The sequence below is a fragment of the Gopherus evgoodei genome, chromosome 11, assembly GCF_007399415.2.
Source record: "Gopherus evgoodei ecotype Sinaloan lineage chromosome 11, rGopEvg1_v1.p, whole genome shotgun sequence".
Taxonomy (NCBI): Eukaryota; Metazoa; Chordata; order Testudines; family Testudinidae; genus Gopherus; species Gopherus evgoodei.
The window spans coordinates 77,933,451-77,958,254 of NC_044332.1; the positions used below are offsets into that span (position 1 = coordinate 77,933,451).

Sequence of the window (24,804 nt, forward strand, 5' to 3'; positions counted from 1 at the left end):
ACTTGACACACCTGGCTTCTGCCAGGGGACTGCTGAGCTTGGGTCCTGGCAGAGAAGTAAAGAAGGAACTGAATCCAGAACATCTCCGGGGTAAGACAGCGGGATCTTGCGGGGACACAAGGTGGGATCTTATAAAGCTTTCCAGTCCCGCCCTTCAGTGCTGAGCAGGGTCAAAAATCCATCCAGCCCCAGCCCCGGTGCATCCCTCATCCCCCATGCCCCCTACCTCGGTCGGGAATGACCAGCTTGCAGGGCAAGGCCAGTGGGATGATGGAGTGCTGGTACACCAGAGCCGACAGGCATCCTGGGGAGAGAGCCCGACAGGAACACAGTCAGTGTGAGCGCTGAGGCTGGGGCATTGGCACAGTCTGCATTAGACCGGGGACACTTCTCCCCACATCAGCTAATGAGCTACCCACTAGGGTCTCCACCTGCTTGCTTTGGCCCAGGATCCCCTTAGTCCTGAGTAGCCCCGGTGACTTCACTGGCACTGCTTGAGTAAGGGGGATGCTCAGGGAAGCAGACCAGTTCTGTGTTTTCCAGTGTCTCCCACCTCCCCATGTCCTGGAGTTCACTGTTGTCCCTTGTTCTACTGCCTTTCGGTAGGAGCCCCGCCCAGGGCGAGGCCAGGGAAGGATAAATCCAGCCCCGTCTCAGAGCTGATGTCCCTCGTCTCCTCAAACCCAACTGTGACATTTCCATGGGTGGATGAGGGTCATCAGCATTCTGGGTTAGAGTCATTGGACCCTGAACATCACCCCTCTCGGCGCTAGTTTACAGGGGGATCAGTCTCTCCAGCCCTGTCCTGAGTCCAAGCAGCAGCTGGAGCCTATCAGTGACTGTGGCTCTCCTTGGGTCCAGAGAGGGGTCATACAAACATCTTGCACTGGCAGCGCACAGCAATCTCATCCCCAGAGCCCAAGGAGCCAGCACCTTTCCCTACCCATCAGCAAACTCTCCTCTCGCCTGTGCAAAGGGGACAAGGGAAACCCACGAGCAAGGCCAATACACGGGCCTTGTAAACAGCCAGGAGATGTTGGCATTCAAACCCAGCTCTGAGCCGGGGGCGGGGTTCCATGGAGTGCGGGGGGTAAGGGGATGGCCTGGCCTTTTCCCTGCCCTCTTTCAACCCCAGAGAGATGGAGAATTTCCTGTGTTCCCCAGGGCACAGGGATTGGGACTGTCTCTGGCTTTGCACAGGTTGCAGGTACCCTCCCCTCGCACACCAGGTCTAGCGTGTCTCACATTCCTAGCACAGAGAATGGCTAATGCATCCTTCCCACACACCAGTGAGGTGAGGCCTTGTTATCAGCCCCTTCTTCCAGATGGGGAAACTGAGGCACAGAACTATTAAGTGAGGCAGGCAAGGCGAAACAAGGAGTCAGTGGCGGAGCGCAAGTCGATGGAGCTCTGCCAGCTCACACCCATTGAAGATCTGCCTCATTAACACAACAGCCTGAAGCTAGGGAACCAGACCCCCCTAGTGAAACTGATCATAAGCAGAGAGTGACACTGACCTGACTACTTTTGGTGCCTGAACTGAGTGCAAAAAATGTAAAGAGCATCAGAACTGACAGAGGATCTAGATTTATGACCGTGCTTTCAGATTTAATCATCAGCAGTGTTTGTATCGCGACACAGAAGGGAACCATTTTTAACACAGTGGCACCTCAGACTTACAGACGCCTTGGGAACGGAGATTGTTTGTAACGCTGAAACGTTCGTAACTCTACAAAACATTGTGGTGGTTCTTTCAAATGTTTACTACTGAACGTCGACAATACAGCTTTGAAACTTTACTGGGAAGAAGAAAAAGGCTGCTTTCCCTTGATTTTTTTAGTAGTTTACATTTAACACAGCACTGTACTGTATTTTTTTCCCTCTCTGCTGCTGCCTGATTGCGTACTTCCAGTTCCAAATGAGGCGTGTGGTTGGGTTTGTAACTCTGAGGTTCTACTGTACATTGGATTTTCCTCTAGCTCCTTTTGATCTAAAAGGGAATGTTTGCACACCCCAAGCACAGAGGATAGGGCTGCCAACCCTCTAGGATTTAAGGCTTAACCTTGAATTAAAGATTACATCATGTGATGAAACCTCCGGGAAACTCCTGGCTAGCTTGTGTCTGTGTTTGGAGGGGGGGGTGTGCGTGTGTCTGTGTCAGTGTCCGGCAGATGCTTTTGGGCCTCTGTTCCAAATGCCCACATGAGACCCTAAATCCAGTCATGCCTATGGCGATTCCTATCAATACCGCTTAATCCCCACGAGGGGGCATCGCTGCCACAGGGCACTGAACGGTCCAGGAGAGGTTCGTTGCCACTTACCAAAGTTGGGCTCGTTGGGGCATCCTTTTAGCTTCACCCCCCGCGGGCTGGTCTCGATCAGGAAATGCCTCACCAGCTCATTGGTTATATCTCCTGGCGGGAGAGAGGACGACATCACTCCAGGCTCCCAGCCCCTCCTGAAACCAACCTCCTTGTGCCCCCCAGGACAGTGGGCTCTGGAGAACATCCCTCCTGCCCGCCTCACCCCTCAGTGCCCGCTGGGTGATCCAGGCCCCAGGCTCTGGGGAGCGAGAGCAGAGCCCACGTGCCCCTGTGGGGTGGTTTGCTTTCCCCATAGGCGAGCAGGCTGGTTCCAGAGCGAGTAGAGCTGCGGAGAAATCCCAGCTGGTGCAGGTCGGCCGGAAAGAGAGTCAGCAGCCATCTGGGGGCCTCCTTTCAAATCCCCCCCACAGGCTGCATAGATTAATAGACTCTAGGACTGGAAGGGACCTCGAGAGGTCATCGAGTCCAGTCCCCTGCCCTCATGGCATGAACAAGGCAGGTTCTGAGCTCCAGGCCCCAGGGGCGTACGTCTGGGATGACTCCACTGGGGTCACTCCAGTTTGCATTGGGGTAGGTGGGAGGGGAGCCCGGCCCATAGAACACTATTCTAGACAGGAAGGCTACAGCCCAGGGGGCACTTGGGACCAGACACTTAATCCCTAGTATAGGGTGACCAGATGTCCCCATTTTATAGGGTCAGTCCTGATATTTGGGGCTTAAGTGCCTATTACCCCCCCACCCCCTCCCAATTTTTCATACTTTCTACCTAGTCACCCCATCCCAGTGCAGAGAGGGCAGCAGCAGAGAGAAGGGGGACCATGCCAACCAGGGCACAGAGACACGCTCTGCTGGCAAGCCTCGGCCTGGATCTAGGCTCACTGGAAAGGCTCCCATGGGCTTCAGCTCAGGCTGGCTGAGAGTTAAACGCCCTGCAAACCAGGCAGGTTCCTGCTGCCTCAGCACATACCCAGCTGCGATCCGCTGCCCCGTGCTCAGTCAGCGGAACAATGGAGGGGAAGTGCCGTGTGCTCCCTGGGGCTGGCACGCGGGGGCGGGCGACAATACCTTTCTTGTTCTGCTGCAGGATGGTGGGAGGCGGAGAGGCCACTTTCATGGCCAGCCCGTAGGCTCCCCGGAAGGAGTGGCTGTCTCGGATAATGAAGGCTCCGGGCTCCCTGTCCTTCAGTAGTGTGATGGCTGGGAAGGGAGAGGAGCGCAGGAGTCAGGACGTGCAGTGAGACACCTATCGCACCTCCGAGCAGGGAGCAGCTGCCCTGGGAAAGGCAGAATGCTACACTGGGCGAGGTATGCAGTGTAGCTGTAGCCATGTTGGTCTCAGGACATGAGAGACACAAGGTGAGGGAGGTAATCACTTTTAGTGGACCAACCACGACCCAGACTCAAGGGGGACCCCATCCTGGAAAAAAAAAAAAAATACTTTCCCAACCCCCCACTTCTGAGCTTCAAACAACCCTCCAACCTCTCCACACTCATCATCAGAAGCAAGTGCTCCACAGACCAGGGCACTCCAACTCAAACGGCACAAGACCTCGCCAGAAAAGCAGATACAAAACCCACAGCCATAAAACTGATTGACATCCCCCACAATATGCCTTTCAAGATCCATGGGTCCCATATGTGCTGCACCCCACCCAATAACAACGTGGGTGAAACCAGAGAATCACCGTGCTCTCGAATGAACTCGCACAGGAAAATGATAAAAGACCAATCCACTCTATCACCTGCAGGAGAAGACTTTTCCCAAAGCGATCACTCTAGAACTGATCTCACCTTCCTCGAAGGAAACCCGCACAACGCTTTTAAAAGACAAGCCTGCGATCTTCAGTTCATAACTCTGCTAGCCACTAAAAACCACGGACTGACAAGAGATGCTGGATTTGGGGTTTATTACAACCATCCAAAATCCACTATCCCCACCTTTTATGTCCTATGACTGCAGGGGTGTTAACGGGCCACTCTGCCTTGAACGGTTCCTTACAATATGTGCTGACTACTTGTTTCACCTTGCCTTTAGCTGTGACACTGGGAGTACCTTTCCCTGCCTGGCTTGAAAGCTTGTCTCTCTCCAACAGAAGACAACCCAATAAAAAAGATCACCTCCCCCACCTTCTCTCTACAATGGGCGAGGCATAGACGTGGGAGCCAGGTGCTGCTGGGCTCAAATTCGTCCTCTCATTTGGACACGTCACTTGATTTCTCAGGCACGGCTGCCAAACATTAAGCATTCCCCTCCCCGCAGCCCTCTCTGTAGTAAGTGGCGACCATCACCATAGTGTCTTGGCACTTGCAGAGGTGTTCTTATTTATTATTGATATTTACTGTAGCACCTGCGTCCTGGCCAGTGCGCTTGGTGCGATACATACAGAACAAAAATTCGGCTCCTGCTTCCAAGCCAGCCATACGACAAGAAACAACGGCTGGATCCAAGCAAAGGGTGAAGGGGACAATACCACGGGCAGGATGGGCAGCGGTGGCAGCACTCCAGCATTCTTGCCAGCTCTCACTGTGAGCAGGCAGTCTGAATGGCGGCCCTGCACAAGCCTGTTACAGAGATGGGCTCCCAGCGCTACCATCCCCCAAGACGTGACAATGTGGCCTCAGTTTCTCCTTGTAGCAGGGAGATCATAAGAATCACCTACCAACCTCCTGGAGCCAGTGGGCTGTGAGATCAGGTACTGTCTGAGCATGTTAAGTACTGCCACCAGCCAAGGCTCTGCCAGCGCTTTAAAAATGTTAATTAGCTGCAAATTAATTTCACCTCCCAATGAGGTCAGTAGTATTATCATTTTCCAGTCTGCAGAGAAGGGGAACTGGGAAACAACATCACCAATCTTGGGTCGCACGTAGCGAGTCAGGGATAGAACCCAGGTGCCCTGACTCCCAGCCCCCTATCTGAGATCACCTCCTGTTTTTCTCAGTGGGAATATTGTCCTTTGCGTCATAAACCAAGGGGGCCGGGGAAGAAACGACAGACAGAATGAGGCAATAAAGGTAGTTTTGGGCCAGGTTGTGGGGCTGAGGGATTTGGGTTCCCACATGTCAGTGGAAATGGCCTAAGGGCAAATGAACCTGGCGTGGCCAGGCAGCCAGTGTGTTGTGGCTGCTACTTCTTATAATTGTCAGGTCCGACAAGAGAATTAGTGAGGCCTCATCTGGAGTATTGTGTCCAGTTTTGGGACCCACACTACAAGAAGGATGTGGAAAAATTGGAGAGATTCCAGTGGAGGGCAACAAAAATGATTACGGGGCTGGAGCACATGACTTAGGAGGAGAGGCTGAGGGAACTGGGATTGTTTAGTCTGCAGAAGAGAAGAATGAGGGGGGATTTGATAGCTGCTTTCAACTACCTGAAAGGGGGTTCCAAAGAGGATGGATCTAGACTGTTCTCAGTGGTGGCAGATGACAGAACAAGGAGCAATGGTCTCAAGTTGCAGTGGGGGAGGTTTAGGTTGGATATTAGAAAAATGTTTTCACTAGGAGGGTGGTGAAGCACTGGAATGGGTTCCCTCGGGAGGTGGCGGAATCTCCTTCCTTAGAGGTTTTTAAGGTCAGGCTTGACAAAGCCCTGGCTGGGATGATTTAGTTGGGAATTGGTCCTGCTTTGAGCAGGGGGTTGGACTAGATACCTCCTGAGGTCCTTTCCAACCCTGATATTCTAGGATTCTATGATCCCAATGGCCTGCTTTGGCCTTAAAATGCACCAATCTGCACTTTGTGCCACCCTAGTCCCAGGACCTCTCATCGCATACTCAGATTGTCTCTGGGACAGGGACTGCCGTTCGTGATACACTAGGACAGAGCCTAGCACCGTGGGGGCCTGGATCCTGGACAGGGGTGTCTGCGCACTGCCACAATACAGTTCAGCAGGAGAAATTAACACTCCAAGATCTCTGCCATGTCAGAGGGGTCCTGCCCTGGCATAAGGAGGCGCTGAGCTCTCTGAAGGGGGATCGGAAGGGATCGAGCAAATGCACTGACACGCAGACAGTGGCTTTTTATCCCAGCTGGCAGCCTAACCCAGTGGTTCTCAAGCAGGGGTACACATATGCCTTAGGGCATGCGGAGGTCTTCCGGGAGTACCTTAACCCCTCTCGATATTTGCCTCATTGTACAACAGGCTACAGAAAAGGCACTAGCGAAGTCAGGACAAATTAAAATTTCATACAGATAACGAGGTGTTTATACTGCTCTATACACCACACACTGAAATGTCGGTACAGGGTTTATATCCCAGTTGAGTTCTTTTATAATGATAAGGTAAAAATGAGAAAGGACGTGATTCGTCAGTACTGGTGCATGGTGACACTTTTGTATTTTTAGGTCAGATTTTGTCAGCAAGTTGTTTGGAAGGGAGGTGTAACTTGGGGTGCACCAGACAAATCAGCCTCTTGAAAGGGGGTCAGTCATCTGGAAAGGTTGAGGGTCCCGGCCTCACCCTTCCTCCAGGCAGACTGCGAGCATGGCGTACATTGCAGCTTCCAACACACCAGCAGATGGCAAGACAGGCCCGGCCTGAAGGGCTGAAATTTGCACCCAGAGACAAACCTTGTAGCTTCACCCTATCCAAGGTCCTTCCTGCCGGCTTCCTCATCATCCTGTCCTGTGTATCTCAGGTGCTTAGCTGGCCCCTCCCCAGCGTATCGGAGCACCTGACAGTCTTTACTGTGTTTATCCTGTGAGGTGGGGAAGTGCCGATGTATACATGGGCAACTGAGGCACACACACAAGAAGGCCCAGGTTTGTAAAGGTATGCAGGCAGCATTGTGCTCAGTCTGGCAATGCCTAACTGACTTCAGAACCCACACCTCATTTTCAAAAGGGATTTAGGCACTTACAAGCCTAAAACAGCTTGATGGGCAATAGGATTTAGGCACCTAAATTCCTTTTGAAAATGAGACAAGCGGTAATGGGCTTAATCTGCAGCAAGGGAGAGTTAGGTTAGTTACTAGGAAAAACTCTCTCATGGTGAGGGTGGTTCAGAATCAGCTTCCCAGGGAAGTTGTGGGATCCTTGTCACAGGCCAGGTTGGACAAACCCCTGTCAGCGATGGTCTAGATCTCCTTGGTCCTACCAGGCTGGACTTGAGGACCCTTCCACCCTACAGTTCTGGGATTTGATGACTTACCCAAGGTCACACAGAGTGTCTGTAGCACAGCAAGGAATTAAACCTGGGTTTCCTGGGGCCTAGAGTACGGGCCAAACCAGCCTTCCTTCTCCCATTACCTGCCACCTACCCACAACCGGCTCCCCAAGGAGCCGCTTCCTCAGATAGCCCCATTGTCTCCTCTTTCCTGAGCCTGCAGCAGAGGTTCACTTGGGAACAGGGCTGGTCACAGACCGTGAGGTCATTTCTCTGCTGCAGGGAAGCCGAGATTCGTAGCCGAATGCAAACACTGGCAACACTGCCAGCGGGAAGAGACAAGCCCTGGCCAGTCGCTATCCCTCTGCTGGGACAAGCTCTCGGGACCAGGGCAGGCATCCCTCTGTCATGCCAGTTGGGGGGTGTTGCAGGCTGGCTCGCGGCAACGTGGGGAGAATGCGAGTTAACAATGCCCACTTGACCCTTAGGACGGAGCAGAGGGCTGAGACGGGTCAGGAACACTGCACTGGATCAGTGACACAGCTCCAGCACCGCCAAGAGGGTCGGTGATTGGCTGCTGGCAGGGAGGAGGGGAAGAGCTAAGCCCCATGTGTGAGATCGGGAAGTAATTTTCCCTCAGGTCAGATTGTCAGGGACTTGGGGGGAGGGGGAATGATTTCGCCTTCTCTGCAGCATGGGGTGTGGATCTCCTCAAATCCATCCTCTGCCATTGCCCCTGGTGCACTCGGGCCTGCCTGCGGCACACAACGGTTGGGTCTCCTGCGGCTACTTGGGTCTAACCCTGGTGGCTGAGTTCGAGTGCGGGTGCCGGGCGGTGCTGGTGCCCTGTGAGATGGGAGGCCAGGCTAGATGATCTGGCAGATGCCTCTGGCCTTACTCTGTGGACTCTGTGGCTGCGGTGGTGGAAAGGTTACACAGCCATGAGTGGGTTATGCAGATCTCCACAAATGTCCAGAGTCACCCAAGCAGCCACAAAGTGCAGATACAACCACCCTGGATGGATGGGATCCCTGGAGAGAACCACAGCACGATACAGATGCCCATCTACCAGGAACAGCGCAGGCAGGATCCTGCCAGAATACCGGGATGTGGGCAAAATGATCCAGGACCAAGATAACCCACACAGTTCTCAGAGCCAGCACATGCCTGCACACTGATTCCCAATTCCCGTCCGTGTCCCCCACCCTCGCTGCTGCTTTGTCACCGGGGCTGTCTACTCACCCTGCTCCCTGGAAATCTCCGGCTTGTACCAATACTTGGAGGTGTCCTGGACAAACTTCACGTTGGCCCGGGTCTCGGGGCTGCTGTCTGAGAGTGGGGAAAGAGAGGAACAATCAAGGGAAGCATTCGAGACATATTTAGAGCCGCTCCAGATTCACAGTCCAGAGGGATCTCAAGGTGCAGCCCTCCTAGAGAACAGGACAGGAAAGTATAAATGTCTTAATCTTCCTTTAACCCTTGTAAATATCCTGACCCCATCTCTAATTCCATCTAGAGCTCACCAGGGCACCCCCTCCCCTGAGCCAGCAAACACTCACACACAGGCTTCTGCCTTAATGGGGATACTCATATGCTGAGAATTAAGCATGTGCTCAAGAGTTTGAAGGATCAGGGACATACATGGTAACAGACTAACCCAGGAGTGGCCAATCTGAGCCTGAGAAGGAGCCAGAATTTACCAATGTACATTGCCAAAGAGCCACAGTAATACGTCAGCAGCTCCCCCACACACACACTCCCCACCAGCTCCCCCCTCCCTCCGCCAGTGCCTCCCGCCGATCAGTGCCTCCCCCTCCCTCCCCGAGCCTCCTGCCCACCATAATCAGCTGTTACGTGGCAGGCAGGAGGCTCTGGGGGAGAGCAGGAGGAGCGAGGGCACGGCAGGCTCAGGGGAGGGGTGGAGGGGGGCAGGGCCTGTGGCAGAGCCAGGGGTTGAGCAGTGAGCACCCCCCCCTCCCCCAGCACATTGGAAAGTTGGTGCCTGTGGCTCCAGCCCCCGAGTCGGGGCCTATACAAGGAGCCGCATATTAACTTCTGACGAGCCACATGCGGCTCCGGAGCCCCAGGTTGGCCACCCCTGGACTAACCTGTCAGACGTGCTGAGATCAGATGGCTTATGGCCCAGGACTCTACGTGCTGGTCATATAAAAACACAGGACCAGCTCTTAGATCCTCTGAAATTAGTGCAGCTATACTGGGCACCACCAGTTGAGGGGTCACCTGTAACTAGCGCAGTTCAATACATTTCCCACAGAATAGGATGCAGCAGACTGTGCCCCTCTACAAAATACTTATCCAGAGAGCGCTGGATTCAGCTCTGCACCGCAGGCGGCCGGGCAAAGGAATAGATCAGACCGAGTTGCTTTGACCTCACTCAAGCGGTTGTGTTTTTGACATAGATATATATATATATATATATCTCCTGACGTTGGAAGTAAATCAAAGCAGACAGGCAACCCCTACCATTCCGAGCAGCTCTGTGACCTGCAGGGCACATGCATGCAGGATCACAGAGCAGTGGTAGGCAGGACAGTAGCGCTGGGACCAGAGTAATAGCCGTCCAAGCGTTCCTGGTGAAGGAGTGCAGCGAGCAGGAAATAATCTGGCCCCTGCAGGCAGAGGGTGCTGTACAGAGGCCTGGGGATAATAGCAGAGTGTGCCCATTCTGTGCAATCTTAAGACAGTGAGGAGGGAGCAGTGTGCTGAGGGGCTGGGCAGGATCCTAAGTACATCAGACACTTTCCAGGATCCCAACCCTAATGTACTTACTCAGCTAACAGGAGCTCTGCCCGAGGGAGGAGTGTGTGAGAACTGAGCCAGGACCTCAGGATTTATACCCAGGCTCAAATCCATTGCTGATGGCAGGTGCCATCCAACGTCTGGCTGAGGGAAAGCCCAAGATCCATTTGATCATTCAGGGGAGGCCTTCCGGGGGGGGAGATGCCCTCAGGGCAGTCCGCTCTGAAGCAGGCTGTGAGGACAGCGCGGTCTGGCTGGAGAGCACTTCGCCTCTGGAGAGAGGGTGGCCTCCAGTACCGCAGGCCTCCGCCTCGCCTGCCCCCAGGCATCTGCCCAACACTCCAGAGTTCCCACTCCACGATGGGCAAGCCCTTACCTGGCAGCGAGAGTTTGGAGAAGTCAGGCAGGGTGTGTGGGTAGGCCACGCTGCTCCCGCTGCTGGGACTGGACATGCCGCTGGAGATGGGTGAGGACATCTTGCCATTCACCGTGGCGTAGTTAGGCAGGCTGTTGGACCGCTCCCCGGCCGACATCCTCCTTTTCTCGGGCAGCACCGGCTGCGGTGTGGGGCTGCCCTGCCGGTAGGTGGCGGAGTCCGGGGAGGAGGACTGCGGGCTGCTCAGGCCGGGATAGTAGGCTGGGGAGACGGGGAATGATGGAGTGGAGGGGGGCTGGTACCCCGAGGCGCTGCTCTGCCGGGACAGCGTGGGACGCTGCTCCTCTGGGGCGGAATAGCCGTACATGATGTGCCTGCCCAGGCTGGGGCTCCCGGAAGCAGCCGCTGTGCCGGGATCAAGTGCTCTTCGCCCGAAACCAGGGCTTGGCGGCGTGTTGGTGGCCACTGTCCTGTGAAGGGTGTGGGGGCTCCCCGGCAGGACGTGAACACCCACCACGCTGACCTGGGGCTGCGGCCTCGCACCGGCTCGGCCGTCGGGGTACTCGGGGCTCGCATAGCCCCCCTGGCTGAAGGACGCCGGCGAGGCGTTTTGGTAGCTGCTGTGTGCCGACGGCACCTGGAAGCTGGACTCGGCCGAGGGCCGCGGGGGTGAGGTGGTGCTGTGGCCACTGCTCTCGGACGGGTAGCTGCGGATCGACACCCTAGGAAAGGCAGGAAGAGAAAAGCTCAGCTCACAGCGCTCCACACCAGGCTCACTGCTGCCTGAGTCAGTAACTGGCCTCCCTCTGGTGCCCATCACCGTAGCCTCAGGGCACCTCGTGTAGGTGATCAGCCTACCTGAGGCACTGGAAGAGCAAGACCCAGATCCTTAAAGGCCCATTGATTTCAGGGGGAGTTAGGTGCCTCAATATCATTGAGGATCGGGGTGTGAGTCACTTGCCCAAGGGAACCCAGGAAATCTGTAGCAGAGCCAGGAATCAAACCCAGACCTCCAAAGCCCCCACTTCATTCTCCGAGCCACAAGATCATCCTCCCTTTGCTGTGGAATTGGCTACATTAGGCCCCAGATGCTTGTGCCAAGGCCCCATTTTCCAGCGTCCCAGTTTAGAGTCTAGCTGAAAACTGCTGTCGGTGCGTGCCCACACCAGACCTGCCTTCTGGAATACCCAGTGGCTGGCTGGAAACACAGGTAAGAGCAAAGCAGCCATTTACCGGCTCGGGAGCTTAGGTGGGAAGCTTTGAAACTTTGTTTCCTTCTAGAGATAGGGAAACTGAGGCACAGAGCGGCCAAGTGACCTGGCCAGGTGAAGCAGTGACTCAGTTCCCCTGACTTCCATTCCCAGTGCCCTGTCTACTGGATCACGCTGAAACAAATGATCCACACCTATATGCAATACTGAAATGCAGCCATCCTGCACCTCTGGAGAAGGATTCGGCAGCAGCAGCACATAACCTTCTACGGAACCTTCTCCTACAAGGGCAGGGTGCTTCCAGCAGGGAGGCTGATGCCTGCATACCACTGGTCGCTGACTCTGTCTACAGCAGACAAACAGCTCAGCCTGTGGAGGGAGGGAAGAGAGAGCACAGCAGGCTGCTCGTCCCTCTGAGCCCTACGTGGTGGGACTGATGTGCAGGTGATGGCGACACCTTCCAAAGAAATTCATAATACCGCGCAGCTCAGGAGGGATGACTGAACCGCAGAAAGAATTAGATCGGGGGTCAGCAAATGTTTTGGCCCAAGGGCCACATCAAGGTATGGAAATTATATGGAGGGCTATGAATGCTCACAAAATTGGGGTTGGGGTGCAGGAGGGGGTGAGGACTCCAGCTGGAGGTGAGGGCTCTGGAGTGGTGCTGGGGATGAGGGGTCTCTGGGCTGGGGTTGGGGCACAGCGGGGGCACTCAGGGGTGCAGGCTCCGGGCTGAGTTTACCTCAAGAAGCTCCTGGAAGCAGCAGCATGTCCCCCTTCCAGCCGGCTCCTATGCGGAGGTGCGGCCAGGTGGCTCTGTGTGCTGCCCCATCTGCAGGCGCCGCCCCTGCAGCTCCCACTGGCCATTGTTCCCAGCCAACAGGAGCTGCCGGGGTGGTGCTTGGGGCGGGGGCAGTGCATGGCTGCCCCTACGCATAGGAGCCGGAGGGGAGACACGCTGCTGCTTTTGGGAGCCATACAGAGCAGGGCAAGCCCCAGACCCCATTCCCCACATTAAAACAGCTGACGGGCCGGATGCGGCTCGCGGGCCGTAGTTTTCTCACCCCTGAATTAGAGGCAGAATCTGCAGAACCTTGGAGCATTAAGAGGAAAATGCCGTGGCAGTTTCAGTTCCCCCTGGTGGTCAGGGCCTTGGGCTTTTGTCTCCTAGGTGCCCCTGATGCCCGGGACACCCAGCGCCGACTGACTGGTCACCCGGGCCTGAGCAGTGACCGACCCACCACTGCAGCTGCGTGCCTGAGTGTGTCCTTGGTCAAAACCACACAGAGCGGCCCTGTGGGCAGCTGGCCCCCTGTGGTTCACAATGAGCCCAGCAGGCGCTAAGGGGAAACACTGGGTGTGCGGGAGTCGGTCAGTCACTTGGGACCTGATCCTGCACAATGGCCTGGCGCTGGGCACCTCCAGATCTCACTGGCTTCAGAGGGAGATTGTGGGGTAAATCGGAAAGGGGCTTTGTGCATGGCGGGAGAACACCTCACTCACACACAATCCTACATGTGTGCACACACCCTCACACACACACACAATCCTACATGTACACATACACATACACAACCCTACATGCATGCACACACATGCACATATAACCCTACATGTGTGCATATGCGAGCCCCTCACACACACAGCCCACATCTCCCAAAGGCACACACAACCACACAAACCCATGTTCACCCTACACACAACCAGCTACACGCACACCCACCCCACACTGTCTCGCACACACCCAGCCTCTCTTCGACCACCCACACCCTCACACACACACAACCACCATCACACCAACACAACCACAGGACCTAATACACATGGAAAAGCCGTACACACATACACAACCACCCCCACACACATATCCATGTCTCCCCAGACACAACTACCTACACACACCCCCCCATGTCCCCCCACACCTCCACCCATGTCCCCCCAACACAACTACCTACACACACACCCATGTCCCCCCCACAACCCCATCCATGTCCCCCCGACACAACCTCCCCCTGCCACACACACACATCCCCCCTAGACACAACCCTCCCACACCCACCCACGTCCCCTCAGACACAACCACCTGCACACACTCCCCCCGACTGTCCTACAAACCAACCCTTGCTCTCTTGCACACACATAGGCTGGGATTTCCAAAGGACCCGATGATGGAGTTCAATGGGATCACAGCACCTAATTCCTTTAAATTCCTTTGAAAAACCCAGGTTTAATGGACACTTGAAGGCTTTGAAAATTGCCCCGTTCAGCCCCCAATTCCTTCCCCTTGTGTTTTCTGCCCTGCTGCTCTAGCATGAGCTCAGGGCGACACTATCGGTTCCTCGGCAGCCAAATGCAGCGATGCCACCAGAGGGTCCGAGACTCCCACGTTGGAGATAAGCATGTGGCTTATCCCCATCGGTAGCACATGGCAGCCGCTGCACCAGACCTGGCTGTTGGGCAATCTAGTCCCACACTGATGCTTCACAGGAAGGAGAAAAAGCCCACAATGCACCTGTCTCACAGCTGTTATGCTGTAGCTGAGGGTGGGGCAGAGCAGTAACCCTTCCTGACCCCTGTGCTGACAGATGACACCCTGAAGCATGAGAATGCACAGCTGCAAACTGACTGCAGCATGGCCCTTCTTCATGGGACCGAAGTCATCGATGGACGTGTTCAGGTGAGGGAGGGCTGCAGGACAAAGACTCCTGGAGTTAAACCCAGCGCTGCAGTGTCTGGTCACAGCTGGTCCCCAGTTCTCCTTACCCGTCCATGCTGTGAATGGGGCTGCTGGTGGAGATGGGGCTGGGAGCAGTGAAGGAGTTCATGAAGGCCCCATTCCTCATGGGCATCTCAGTGCTGTAGGCCTGCGGAGTTGGGGGACTCTGGGGAGCCCCCATGCCCCCCGCCACCGCCTTGCGAGCCACTGACTCCACATAGCTCCTGGGCCCTGGCGGTGAAAAGAAAGGAAGGGTGAAGCTGGCAACTGACCCGGGGAGGTCAGCATCCACGTGTCCTCTGGCTGCCACCCAGGATTGGGGCCGATCACAGCCAGGGTCTGAATGTCATCTGGCCCTGACAGCTGATCTGAGAAATCCACTGCATCCCCATCATCCCCCCTCCCCAAGCAATGAATTAAATTCCCCCCCAACCACCCCCCACAGCTATAGTGTTGCCAAAACAGATGCATCGGGGGGCAGCCTATGCATTGCAAAGCTCTTCCGGGCTGCCGCTGAGCGCGGGCAATCCTGACAAAGCCAACGGGCATTGCGGGAGCTCAGAATGGGGCCCCGCGAGAGGCCATGGATGTCCCGTAGGCTGGGTCACAGCACTGCAATGTCAGATTAGCCTCAGGATTGTGAAGCAGCCCCCAACCCCCCCGAATCATCTTCCCCTGTCATTCCTCCCTACGTGAGTCTTGTGCAACACAGCTTCGTGCCTGTTACACATTGTAGGCACCACCGTGCCCAGGAGAAGTCAGTCCTCGTCATCCAGTAAAAATAGATCCTTTTGAATCACACCCGCCAGCCATGCAGCTGGCTAAGCAGAGTCACTGCATGCCTGGCCAGAAGTAACCCCCGTCCCACCTTCCTCTAAAATGAGATTGGGACTCAGCAGGGCCGGGACTGCGTCGATTTCCGCAGCATGCCCAGCACAGGCTGGAGAAATCAGTCACACGAGGTGCCCATGGCAGACAAATGGACAGTCCCTTGGGGTGCACAGGTGCATGCTTAGGGCGAAGTGAAGTGGCTTCTCTGAACCCCAAGAAGCAGCAATGATCGTCTCGAGAACTGAAACTTGCCATTGTGTCCAACCATGAGCCCAGGTCTGGGCTGTTCGGCCGGGCACTGCGCAACACGCATTTCCCTGCAATCCGCGGGACGGCTGCAGGGCAACCATCTCCAGCGGCCCACCTCCATCCTCTCAAACAAAGGTAACTCCCAATGATGAGGGGAGAAACCTTGCTACAGCTTCCCATCCTTCCCACCCCATCACTGCGTGGCAGGAAGGATGGCAGAGCCTGTCCCATCGATGCCAGAGGGGATGGAATCCGACAAAACTAAAAGGCTTTCCGATCGGCCAGTGCAGGGTGACGACCCTCGCCCGGCCCCTCTCTTTGGAGCCTGTGAGCCACAAGCTCGCTAAGCAGCCACTGGCCCAGGTCACCCCCTGGTCAGGTCACCCCACTGGCCCAGGTCACCCCACTGCAAGCCGGGTGAGCTGCCGTCAAGGGCACTGCGCCCGCCCAGGCTATCGGCAATGTCCGCGACGTCAGCTCCCCAGTGGGTGTAAAGCAGCATGACGCTGACCTCAGTAGAGCAACGCTCATTTACGCCAGCTGCCGGGCGCATTCGGAGCGAGCCGACTAACCCCCCCATGCCTGGCGGGAAGCAAGGCCTGGCACTCGTTCCTGGACAGCAGCAGAGCCATCTCCTCCCACCCCTGCCCGGCTCCCCTTTGGCCACAGTCCCCCCAGGTACAGACCCCCAGTTCTTGCCTGCCTCCCTTCCCCACAGCTCCGCAGCCAGGCAAATGTGCCCTGGGATTGTTCCTGCCTTTCCTAACAGAGGCACCCCATTCTCATGCTCCACTGGGCCCTGCCTCCATGGCTGTCCTACCTCCCGCCTCCATGGGGGACCTCGCCCTGACCCTGCCTTCGCCCGGGCGGCAGGGCTGCACGGTGGCCTGGTCTGAATGCATGAGCGACTCCAGGAGGCTCAGGATAATACACCCCTCCTCCCGCCCATCCTCATCGGTGCTAGCCCCGTCTCCACACGGCCCACAGGCGGCTCAGGCACGGCACAGCTGTGCTGTTACCGACCTGCCCTCCCACTACTCCCGGCCAGCACCCAGCGTGACTTTAGGACTCCTCCTGAAGGAAACGAGGGGGGGGGGAGGGTGTTATACCAGAGACCCATATGACGTGAGTGGCACTGCCCGCAAAGACCTGAGATTCACCCATCAGCGGGCCTTGCCTCCTTGTCTTGCAAAGCCTCATGTCTAGGAGCAGGGCTTTTCTGGCCTTTTCAGTCTGTGGACCACCGCAGCAGAGATCCCCTCCTCCCCGCACCCTTCTCCCCTCCTACAATTCACTGGAAGATCCAGTCCCGCGTAAGTGAGGTCGGGGCTAAGATAACCTCAGAGATCTCTGGCATCTCTAGTGCAGTGGGCAGTGTACCCAACACACAGCTGGAAATAAAACAGAGCTCTATGGTGATTAGTTAGTGTCAGCACGGCTCCTGAGTGGCTAAGAATCATAGACTCATAGACTCTAATGTCAGAAGGGACCATTATGATCATCTAGTCTGACCTCCTGCACAACGCAGGCCACAGAATCTCACCCACCCACTCCTGTAACAAACCTCTAATCTATGTCCAAGCTACTGAAGTCCTCAAATCATGGTTTAAAGACCTCAAGGTGCAGAGAATCCTCCAGCAAGTGACTCGTGCCCCACATTGCAAAGGAAGGAGAAAAACCTCCAGGGCCTCTGCCAATCTGTCCCGGAGGAAAATTCCTTCCTGACCCCAAATATGGCGATCAGCTAAACCCTGAGTGTGTGGGCAAGACTCACCAGCCAGATACCCAGGAAATAATTCTCTGTAGTAACTCCGATCCCACCGCATCTAACATCTCATCACAGACCATTGGGTATATTTACTGCTAATAATAAAAGATCAATTAATTGCCAAAAATCAGGCTATCATACCATCCCCTCTGTAAACTTATCAAGGTCAGTCTTAAAGCCAGTTATGTCTTTTGCCCCCACTGCTCCCCTTGGAAGGCTGTTCCAAAACCTCACTCCTCTGATGGTTCATAGGATCTCAGCGTTAAAATAGAGCTCAAGAGGTCAGCTAGTCCAACCCTCTGCTCAAAGCAGGACTAATACCCAGACAGATTTTTGCCCCAGGTCCCTAAATGGCCCCCTCAAGGATTTACCTCACAACCCTGGGTTTAGAAGGGCAATGCGCAAACCACTGAGCTACTCCTCCTTCCACAGAGGTCTGTTTTATTTCCAGCCATGTGGTGCATACGCCGCCCACTGCACTAGCGATGCCAAAGATCTCTGGGGTTATCTGAGCCCCGACCTCACCTACGTGAGACTGGCTCTTCCAGTGAATCGTCAGAGGGCAGAAGGGTCTTTGATACAGTGGCCCACAGAATGAAAAGGCCGGAGAAGCCCTGCTTTTAGGTTAGAAACCTTTGTCTAACTTCAGATCTAAACTTCCTGATGGCCAGTTTATACCCATTTGTTCTTGTGTCCACACTGGTAATGAGCTTAAATAATTCCTCTCCGTCCCTGGTATTTATCCCTCTGATATATTTATAGAGAGCGATCATCTCTCCCCTCAGCCTTTGTTTGGTTAGGCTAAACAAGCCAAGCTCTTTGAGTCTCCTCTCATAAGACTGGTGAGCAGCCCCTATTATTCTGTTACCCAGTCTCCTCCCACCCCAGCCCTGGTCTATTTGTCTGATCACCTGTAGCCTGTGAGCTCTTTGGGGTAGAGGCTGCATGTACCGCACCTAGTGTTCATTACCCTTTAAGGCACAGGAACACTGGCAGTAAGGCAGAGCCTCTCTCTTTTCCTTTCAGGGCCTGTGTGTCCCTGCGCTAAAAAGCCAAGCAAGTGTCCAGTTTTTTTCAGAGATGGGAGTGGGGAATGTGTGAGTCAAGCCCTTTGGGTATAACCTCTCAGTTCAGCCCTGCCCCGCCCTGCATAATCAGTTGGGGCAGCAGCTGACCTCTGAAGGGAGCTGGGCTAATCTTTTCATACAGAACATTCCAGGTGGGCTTCAGCATTTCGGCCGAACCCAGCACTTGGGTTGGCTCGGCCTAGGGCCAAAGTGCTGCTTATGGTGACCTGCGGAATGGGGGTAATACACCTTCCCCTGCTTCAGTAATTAAATCCCACTCCCTGCCCTGACCAAAATTAGCCAGTCCAAGTGCATGAGTCAGCCTTCAGGAGAAAGGGCTGCAGACTGCCAGCATCTTCTCTTCATGCAGAGTGTCTAGTGACACAAGGAAAATCTGGGTCATGGCAAAGAAGAGAGGAGGTGGGTGTGCCAAGTTTGGGGGCAGAAAAGAGAGTTCGGCATATTTTTTAGATTAAAAATGTAGATCTTGTCTATTCTGATTTTTCTGGAAGGCTCTATAGATGACATCATAAGAACAAAGGAAGAGACACATGAACAACTGAGGGTGGGAGTCTACCCCAAGCAGAGCTTGTTATAACCCTAAAAATGCCAGCGATACACCCTGATACGTACAGGGTATTATTTTTAAAGGGCCCTCACTCCATTCTCTGACGTTGCAGGTAGACGTTCAGATATTCAGCATTCAGCTAGTCAGATCTGGAGGAACATCCAGTAAATTAGAAACTGAAAATCTGCACCTGTGATTTTGTGCTCATAATTAACTGTACCTTGCAAAAGTGGAAGCCGACTTCAAAAGGGGTGTGTGTGTGTGTCCTTCTGACTAGAGGAGTAGTGCAGAAAAAACTGCAGTTTCTTTCTATTCTATTCTCTATCCCATTATCTAGCAGAATCATGTCATGAAAAAAACCCATTGCCATGTACATGCGGAAAGGAACCCAGGTATAGCTTCCATAGTGTCGAGCTAAACCCTGCTTAGCTTTACACATCCGATGAAAACAATCACATTCCGATGGGCTCAGTCTCACTGTTCCAGCTGCGCAGCTACTGACCCTCCAGGTGCACCTTTCTGCGAGTGCCAGGATGCATCCATCCCAGGGTGCACATCTGTTAGACCATCTCTTGGCTTTGCACAAAGCACAGAACAAGCTGGACAGTTAAGAAGAGTTGCAGGTGCCAAAAGAGGATAGAGAACAGATGTTCACGCTGATTAAACGTACAAAGCCTACTGCGTGCTACTGACCAAGATCTCTGCTTATGAAGAGCTTTCCTGTCCAGATCCCCCACCCCTCTACATTGGCCAGGATTGCTGGGAGTGGCAAGAACATTTATACCCTCCAATATCTGGGAATCGCACCCTCGTTCCACCCTCCAGGGACACAATGTATAAGACATGGTGGTTGTTTTTCAAAGCACCCTGATAAACTTCCTCCCCGTTTTAAAGCTGGAAAATGAATCAAAGTATGGTTACATTGTTTCTCAAGGCCGCACAGTGAACCAGGATCTGATCCAGGAGTAAAACTCAGTGATTTCTAGCTGATAACTGGGTGCTCAATCTGCAGCCTTCCATAGGCTAAGTGACATGCAATTCTCCCATGGCTAGAACGTTCTGTCTAAACGTAGTTGGGAGAAAAATTGTGAAAAATTTCAAAACTTCATTATTTTTGCATTTTTGCACTGAGTTAAAAAACAGAGACATTTTCCCATTTCCCAAATTTGCAGGTGCATTTTTCCCCTCCCTTTTATGAAAAGCACTATTGAAAATGTCACCAAAATGTTTCATCTGCTGAAAACTGGTTTTGGGGAAACAGAAACTTTTTACAAAAATGTTAGGAAAAAAGTACGGGGAAAAAAGGCATAAAACCCACAACATATTGACAAGATCAAAAAAACATTGTGTTAGGCGGGGAAGAGCATTTTTTAATCAAAAAAAATGTCTTTCAAAAAAATTCAACTCGCTCAGCTAATTTCTTCCTCGTGGCAAAAGCATTGGTCCTCTTTCAGGAGCCAGAACATGCTAGGTTTTAAAACACAACACTTTTCAAATTATCTGAGTCATGCAGAAAATGGGTGAAAGAATGTTGTAATGGCCAGGCAGTATTGCCAACCCGAAGTGTTCAAAACGCATGAGTCAGACTCTAAAATACATGAAATTGGCTTTAAAAGAACTCAAAATGTATTATTTTAAAAATATCTCATGTCTTTTTTCATTTTCCTTCTGGTTTTGAACTGTAGAGGTCACATTTAAACCTGGTCTGCAAAACAATTTTGATAAAAACAAAAAAGTTTTCATTGTCATCCAAATTTTTCTTCAAAAGGATTTTGGGGTTACGTCAAACCACCAAAAACCTGAAAAATCAAACATTTGTCTGTTTCTGGCTGAAAAAAATTCAGCCAAACTCCCAAAATATTCTCTTTTGGGCCAAACATATTTCCTTTTTTTAAAATGAAAAATGGGGGGGGGGATGGTTGAAAAATGGTATTAGCCACAGAATATGCCACACAGACCAAAATGTCATGTTCTTGTTGAAAAACATTTTGAACAATAAAAAAAATTGCAACCAGCTCTTGCCACATTTTTAGGCTTTTCTCTGAAGCCACGAGGACGAGAAACTTTGTTTTTTAATTAAAGCTGAAATTGTCCTGCAATCTCTTGACTCCAAAAGCTGGGTCTTTAAGGCAAACACCACAACAGAATTTGTGGTGAAATCATGAGAGGTTGCCAATACTGCTTTGAGTGCCGCAAAAATGGACAGATTCTTATGAAACTCCCCAGAGAGGTTCAGACGGGACTGAAATACATGCAGAAAAGTCAGCCCTAGGAGTAACTCGGAAGTGACTGAAAAATAGAGATTCTGAAGGACGGTGCCATCTCAGACACAGCCTCACCATCTGGCTGCAGCACAGAGACAGATTGTGTAGGCATGTGGATTCCAAGCTCTTAACTTCTGTATCCACAAGGCACTTGCTTATGCTTTGTTTGAAGCTAATGTCCCCTACCTATAAACAGTGGCACATTCTTGTTTAACAGTGTTTGTCATTCCGCTCGGAGAGGCAGCAGCCACTGCAAGCACAAACTGCTCCGCAAGTGAACCTGTTCTAAAGCACGTCACGGCATCTGAAACTTGTGAACTTTAGCTCTGTGTCTCTGCTTATATTTTCACTCCCCTCGGGTCAGCAAAAGCACAGAGCTTGGGAGTCTTATGGCCTTAGGGTATCAGTCACAAAACCATCTCAATGACTTAGGAGTCTCTGAGACCCGACCTCTGTGAAATCTATCGCTATGGTCACAATGGGAGCTCCTGGGGGCTTAGCAGTTAAGAAAATGTGGCCCTTTATTTTGGTACCTAAATTGGAAACGAGCTCTTTGAAAACCTGAAGCTCGTGCTGCAGTCTTCAGTGCCATTGCTCCTGAGACCAGCTGGAAGGAAGCTGGCTTGGGCAGGTTCGCCCTGTGACAAAGTTCTGTCCTCGACTCCGTGGGTCCCATGTTTCCTGGAGGATTTTGCTAGCCTCAGAGGCTCACTGTGATCCTCCACATAGCCCTTCTCTCTCTCTAGAGACAAGGGTCACAGCTTACTGAGCCATTTTCATCATGAGCCAACAAGGAAGGGGAGGAGAAGCAACCCTCCCTCGCACAGTCTCTGTTGTCTCCCAGTCTCAGTAATTAATCAGAGAGGAGAAGGGGGAGCCCAGGCCCACCCTCTATTCCAGACTCCAGCCCAGGGACCCTAAAATTAGCAGCTATGGTAGTTGACTTTTTGGAAATAGGATGTGTGCAATTCCCTGGGCCACTTCCCCACAGCAGCCCCCACTCAATATCTCCTTCACCGTTACCTCAGGGCCTCCTTCCTTGCACCTGATATGGATTTGTACTGCTTCATTGCTCCAATAGCTCAACTCCCTCCTATAGTTCCTGACACCCACACCTCACTGAGGAACTGGAGGCTTTTAACTAGTTCCAGCCAGCCCTTGATTGGCTTCAGGTGGCCCAATCAATGTAGCTATCTCCACTGCCTTCTAGAAGGATCTTAATTGGCTCCAGGTGTCTTGATTAACCTGGAGCAACTGCCATTTGGTTACCATGGTACCAGGGATTTGTTTAGCCTGGGGCTAGCTTACCTGTTCCTCACTACTTTACTGTAACCATCTAGCCTTGCCCCAACTACCTGAAAGGGGGTTCCAAAGTGGATGGATCTAGACTGTTCTCAGTGGTGGCAGATGACAGAACAAGGAGTAATGGTCTCAAGTTGCAGTGAGGGAGGTTTAGGTTAGATATTAGGAAAAACTTTTTCACTCAAAGAGTGGTGAAGCACTGGAATGGGTTACCTAGGGAGGTGGTGGAATCTCCTTCCTTAGAGGTTTTTAAGGCCTGGCTTGACAAAGTCCTGGCTGGGATGATTTAGTTGGGGATTGGTCCTGCTTTGAGCAGGGGGTTGGACTAGATGACCTCCTGAGGTCCCTTCCAACCCTGATAGTCTATGATTCTATGATCACAGCCCATACACAGCTCTAAGCCCTACTGAAAGTCAATGGTTCTCCAACAGTTCCACAACCAGGATGTGGCAGTCCGGCCTGGTGGGTAGGACCAGGAGTCATGCCTAGTGGTCAGAGCAGGAGTAGGACCTGGTGGACGGAGCAGGAGTCAAGCGAGGGGTCACAGCTGGAGTCAGAAACCAGGAGTTGGGCTTAAGGTCAGAGTTGGAGTCAGAGCACAAGAGCAGTGTCTGTTGTCGCAGCAGGCCCAGTGCGTGTCGTGCCCCCAGTGTTTATAGTGTATGGATCACACCTCTGCTACAGCTACCTGGCGGTGGCCTGAAATGTCAGTCACCCGGAGCCCTGCAAACCCGGGTTCTAGCCCTATGAAGCCTTATGCTCTGCCACTTTTGAAAACGGAACGTAGGCGCTTATGAAAATTTCCCCTTTCACCTAGGCACGTCCCTTGGCTGTACACACACTAAGGGAAGCATGGATCAAGGTGAAAAGAACAGTGGTCAGCATCACGACTTCCCCATTGCGGGGGATGCAGGAAGGACAGAGAGCAGTGTACCCCGGTGCTGCGGCTCTATCTCATGGCACTATCCTGACTGGGTTTCAGAACGAACCTCTGCAGAAGCCAGTGCAATGATCTCATGGCACACTGATTCACTGGGGTGGGAACGGCATTCCAGGAAATACCGCCTGCCAGAAGGCAGTGCGACAGGAAGTGATGCGAGAGCACAAGGAACAGTGATTAGCAGAGGTTGAAATGCCACTCCTGGATATTTGATCATTTTCCTGTACACTTCAGTTTCAGGCAGCTCTACCTGGATTTATTTGCTTTGAGATTAGCTCCTACGTATAACTCCCTGGCAGGCCGCACTGTGGTACAATCCTGTATGCACTTTCGACCCTTCTGCATACCACAGAAATCAAGCCAACCAGATGTCTCAGCATTAATGAGCTTAACAGTTCAGCTTCTCCTTTTGGCCAAAAGAGTCCGCATGAATAAAGCGAAAATATCCCTTCTTACCTTCATCAGATTCAACTACTGCCTCCCCATCTAGCTCTGAGGGGGAAAGACGGGAGACGGAGGAGCAAGGCAGGGAAGGACAGACGGTGGAAGAGAAAGGAAACACGGTGATGCAAAGGGAAGAAAGAGAGAGAGATCTATGTTAATGTTCATCTTGGTAAATAACTACATGTGTGCAAGCCCCCTGAGCTGCCACAAAAACAGGAAAGAGGCCCAGGTTTTTTAAAGTGTTTAGGTGCCTAAAACCCATTGGTTTAACACTCACCTGGCCCTTCGCACTCACCTGGCAGCATCATTCCTATGGCTTCACTGCTAACCTTTCCCTACTGACAAGCCCTAGGCAGGAAGCAGGGTTATGTCCAAATGGGATGTTGTTATTAATTATTATTCTGATTCCCTCCACCCTTTGAGAAGCCATTGGCCTTCCCTGTTCAGGCGGCAGGTCTGGGGCAAGGCCGCTCGAGCCTACACTGATTGGCTCTCCGTGTGCTAAGAAAACCCCACTGGGAACATTCCTAGTGCTGCAGTTTTTCCATCCGATTCTTATGGGCGTGCATCAGCCTCTCTGCTATTAAACTCTCCACATTTATAGCCTGGCTGTAAAAATGCCAGCGGCTGAAATGCTGGTGTCTACAGCCCCAGAATTGGTCCCCAAGGGGGCTTTCCCCACTGCAAACTCTAGTCTCTGCCTCTCTCTGCCTGCGATTAGCAGCATAGACACAAGGCTCCTAACGGCTTCTGACAGGCTGTAAAGGAAGCTCTTGAAAGCCTGTGAAGGGGAGGCGTGGTGCTGGTGAGCTGGGATCTGTCTGAGTTAGAAGACAGCTCCTGGGCCCTGGGATCTGTCCTCTAGACAGCTGTCACAGGCCAG

General features: G+C 53.1%; 1 protein-coding gene across 12 annotated transcripts in view; it reads right to left on the bottom strand.

Annotated features, from left to right (window-relative positions):
• Nucleotides 1-24,804, bottom strand: part of TNS1 (tensin 1) — a 283,441-nt gene that overhangs the window by 15,357 nt on the left and 243,280 nt on the right. For 10 of the 12 annotated variants that reach the window (XM_030579739.1, XM_030579741.1, XM_030579740.1 and 7 more), the window contains 7 exons: nucleotides 23,934-23,969; nucleotides 14,536-14,719; nucleotides 10,562-11,283; nucleotides 8,668-8,754; nucleotides 3,390-3,521; nucleotides 2,322-2,414; nucleotides 227-304 (listed from right to left, as the gene is read on the bottom strand). In XM_030579739.1, the coding sequence (XP_030435599.1) occupies nucleotides 227-304; nucleotides 2,322-2,414; nucleotides 3,390-3,521; nucleotides 8,668-8,754; nucleotides 10,562-11,283; nucleotides 14,536-14,719; nucleotides 23,934-23,969 (1,332 nt within the window). The remainder of the gene's footprint in view (nucleotides 1-226; nucleotides 305-2,321; nucleotides 2,415-3,389; nucleotides 3,522-8,667; nucleotides 8,755-10,561; nucleotides 11,284-14,535; nucleotides 14,720-23,933; nucleotides 23,970-24,804) is intronic. The other 2 variants (XM_030579742.1, XM_030579738.1) reach the window with 1 other exon arrangement.